The 3,151-nt window shown below is 35.0% G+C and overlaps 1 protein-coding gene and 1 long non-coding RNA gene across 2 annotated transcripts in view; one reads left to right on the plus strand and one right to left on the minus strand.

Annotated features, from left to right (window-relative positions):
- Positions 1 to 3,151, minus strand: part of LOC119593110 (WD repeat-containing protein 19-like) — a gene marked incomplete at its 3' end in the record, with an annotated part of 16,177 nt that overhangs the window by 5,969 nt on the left and 7,057 nt on the right. The window contains 7 exon segments of the mRNA XM_037942073.1: positions 487 to 624; positions 811 to 1,015; positions 1,226 to 1,377; positions 1,765 to 1,895; positions 2,213 to 2,310; positions 2,679 to 2,809; positions 2,966 to 3,039. Coding sequence (XP_037798001.1) covers positions 487 to 624; positions 811 to 1,015; positions 1,226 to 1,377; positions 1,765 to 1,895; positions 2,213 to 2,310; positions 2,679 to 2,809; positions 2,966 to 3,039 — 929 coding nt within the window.
- On the plus strand, positions 921 to 3,151 carry LOC119593111. Its single transcript, XR_005230498.1, has 2 exons — positions 921 to 1,060; positions 1,216 to 3,151. It is a non-coding gene; the product is annotated as an uncharacterized LOC119593111 (long non-coding RNA).

Here is a 3,151-nt window from a genome sequence, read left to right on the forward strand (position 1 = left end):
CTCCTAAAATAAATCTCCCTCCCTGCTTCTCCTCCTTTCCCCATTTTTCCAAAATTTAGAAACTTCAGGAGCGAGTCAGCAGTTATCAGACCATACTCTCTCACACAGAGTGCAGCTGCCTTGTCTTGAATTTGTGAAAATATATTAATTATGCCCTATATGAAATTACAATTTTATTGTATTGTTATCTCCTATTTGCTTTATTGCAATTGACTTCCTTTTTTTAATGTTACATATAGAAAAAAGCCTGATAAAATCTCTCTTAACAAATAAAAGTTCACTCCTTTAAGTCTGTAATGTCTTGAGCAAAATCCATATCAATCAATTACATACAACAAGTTCTAGAGAGTATGGAGATCCAAATTATATAAATTTTGGCATTTCATTTTCATTATTTCCTTGGATTCTTACTTTTAACTATACAAAAAGAGGCAAATGTAAGGAAAAACAATGGCTGGTAACCACACCATGAAAAACTTCACTAACTTGTAGATGCATTTTTGGTGAATTGATATTCACCAACAGTTGCCCAACTTTTGACCAGTTCTTCAATCGTATGTACAGACTTGCTGCTTTCTCATGGTAGTTGCCACTTTCATACAATACTGCTGCTTCTGCATATTGCTGCACAGAATAAGAAGTATAATCAGTTTCCTGATCTTATCACAAATAAAAAAAACTATATCATGGATCAGTATTGATAATCTTGGGTCATATTAAGTATTCCTATTCAGCAACATTCAGTTCATTGTGAAGAAACACAACATTATTAAATACTTATGGGATTATATTTCAGTAATGACTGTCAACCTTTTTATTCTCAAGAATCTCTGCACACTCCTTCTTCAGCATCCTGGAATTCATCTCGGCAGCAATATTGACACCACGCCTAATGTCACCACATCGAAGAGCTGTTCGTGCAATGCCGGCTTTACATGCTGAATTGTGTTCTTCTGATCCACCTGTATTCACAACTCCCCTTTCGTAGTGTGTCAATGCTCCTGGGTAGTCACCTCTGCAGTATGAGCATGTTTTACAATGCAATACAATCCTTAAACAGGTAATCTAGATATGATAATGAACATTTTGACATATGAATATACCTTAGGATTTAATATCAACTGTAATGATAAATGAAACCATTAAAGGAAACAAAACTGGAAATTCGTTGTCACAGTGTCAACACTCTTCCTCAAGCTAATATCAAATGCACAGATAAACTTACGTAAACTCGAGTTGCTGGGCATACTCCCTTGAGATGTAAGGGATCTGATCTGGAGCCAATTTCTTAGCCAGATGAAGGGACTGGTCCCAGTGAAGCAAGTCTCTGCGCATCTCCAAAGCTGCGACAGGAGTGCTGGAGCTCAGGTACAATTCCTGCATAATCAGAAGGTATTCAGCATGATTTTGGAACTATCCACTTATAATCTTTAAGAATTTAAAAAGAAATATGTATATTGATCACTATGAACATGGAAATGAAAATCATTACATATCTAGAGATCAGTCAGTAAATGTAAATTCTAATACCATTTAAATCTTTATTCATTTTCCAATTTAAAGATAATCTTTGGTCTTAAAGGTCATTTCAGCTCCTCCTAATACAAAAAATCCTCACAAAGTCATTCACATAATTACATAACCTATACACCACCTGTATTTATGATTCTTCAACAATTTTATTTTAAAAATACACAGTGGATTAGATATCTACTATATTTAAAGCACTTAACTTCTGCAAATAGTAACTACTGTATGCTTTACCTGAGCTGTGTTGAAATCACCAAGATACATTGCTAAATGTCCACTCAGCAACTTTGGATCCTCAATATCCATTAGGCTTTGCAGCGACCATACCATTCCCACATCACCCAGCTGACGATACACTCGTATGGCTGGGGATCAAGGACAGTTAAGTATAACATTAACCACATCCATCGTCAAATATTTTCCATTGTTTTCACAAAGGAGTAATATACAAAACTTGACAAAAATGAGGTACATGTAGGATTCAGTGAGGCAATAACAATATCACATTTGTCAAGCATTCACAAAAGAGCAGTTTTCAGAACATAAAATGAATCAAGCACAGATTAGGATTTAGCACTGCATTAACCACATCTAATGCTACATACATTCCAAACAAGCAGAACAAAGTAATTTTCCAAATACTAAAAATAATCATAAAAATACCAAAATACCCAAAACTCACCAAGATCCAGATTTATGCACCAGAGGCAAGCCTTTCCAAGGACCACCCAGTCTTCCTTATTGTTTAGCACTTGGCAGATGGCACTTGCATCCTTGAATCTGTTATAGACATAAGTAAATGTTTGATTCAGCAATTAAATAATTAACTTACATCTTGGGTATCTTTTTAAGACATATTAACAACATGACAACTGTACATTTTTATCTGCATTCACCCTACAAATCTGTCAAAAAAGTAAATAAATGTATCAAATAAACATATGTACATTATGGACAAAACTGTTTCAGTCTATTATATAACCACGTTTACATTAGGAACAAGAACATTCCAACATCTTGGTAATTTAACTGTGTAAATGACAAAACACATTACATATTACACAAAACATAATGCCCAATTACAGCTTTTTGACAGCTAGTTCCTAAATGTGTACTAAACAATAACACAACCCATACACCAAGCCTACCTTCTGAGAGAAATATTCTTCTTGAGTGCTGTCCGTAGTTGTTCATGGGAGTAGTCATGAATGTTTGCCTCCATTTCGTGAGAGGAAAGGATGAGAGGAGCTGTCCTTCCAGAGGCAGTCTGAAGAGTCACCTGTGCACCAAAGGTTGAAAATTACTGTGCAACCAACACTATAGCTAACATGCATTCATATTTACATTATAAAGTAGAATTTCCCCCTTTTCATAATACTATTCAGCCTTTTTTTCTCTGTTGAGGAACCTATAAGTGTAACACACAGATACTTACCTCCCCATTATAGAGTAACAGGGGAACTTGACTTGGGGGAATTTTAGTCATGCCCACTAGTTCAACATGATTGCCTGTGAACAAGAAAGAGTATATAAGTAATAACACAAATATTATATTGCCTTACTTCATCTCATTGTAAGCTTCCAGTTGCCAAGTACCTTATACAGAAAAGTTAAATTGATC

The sequence above is a fragment of the Penaeus monodon genome, chromosome 31, assembly GCF_015228065.2.
Source record: "Penaeus monodon isolate SGIC_2016 chromosome 31, NSTDA_Pmon_1, whole genome shotgun sequence".
Classification (NCBI taxonomy): Eukaryota; Metazoa; Arthropoda; class Malacostraca; order Decapoda; family Penaeidae; genus Penaeus; species Penaeus monodon.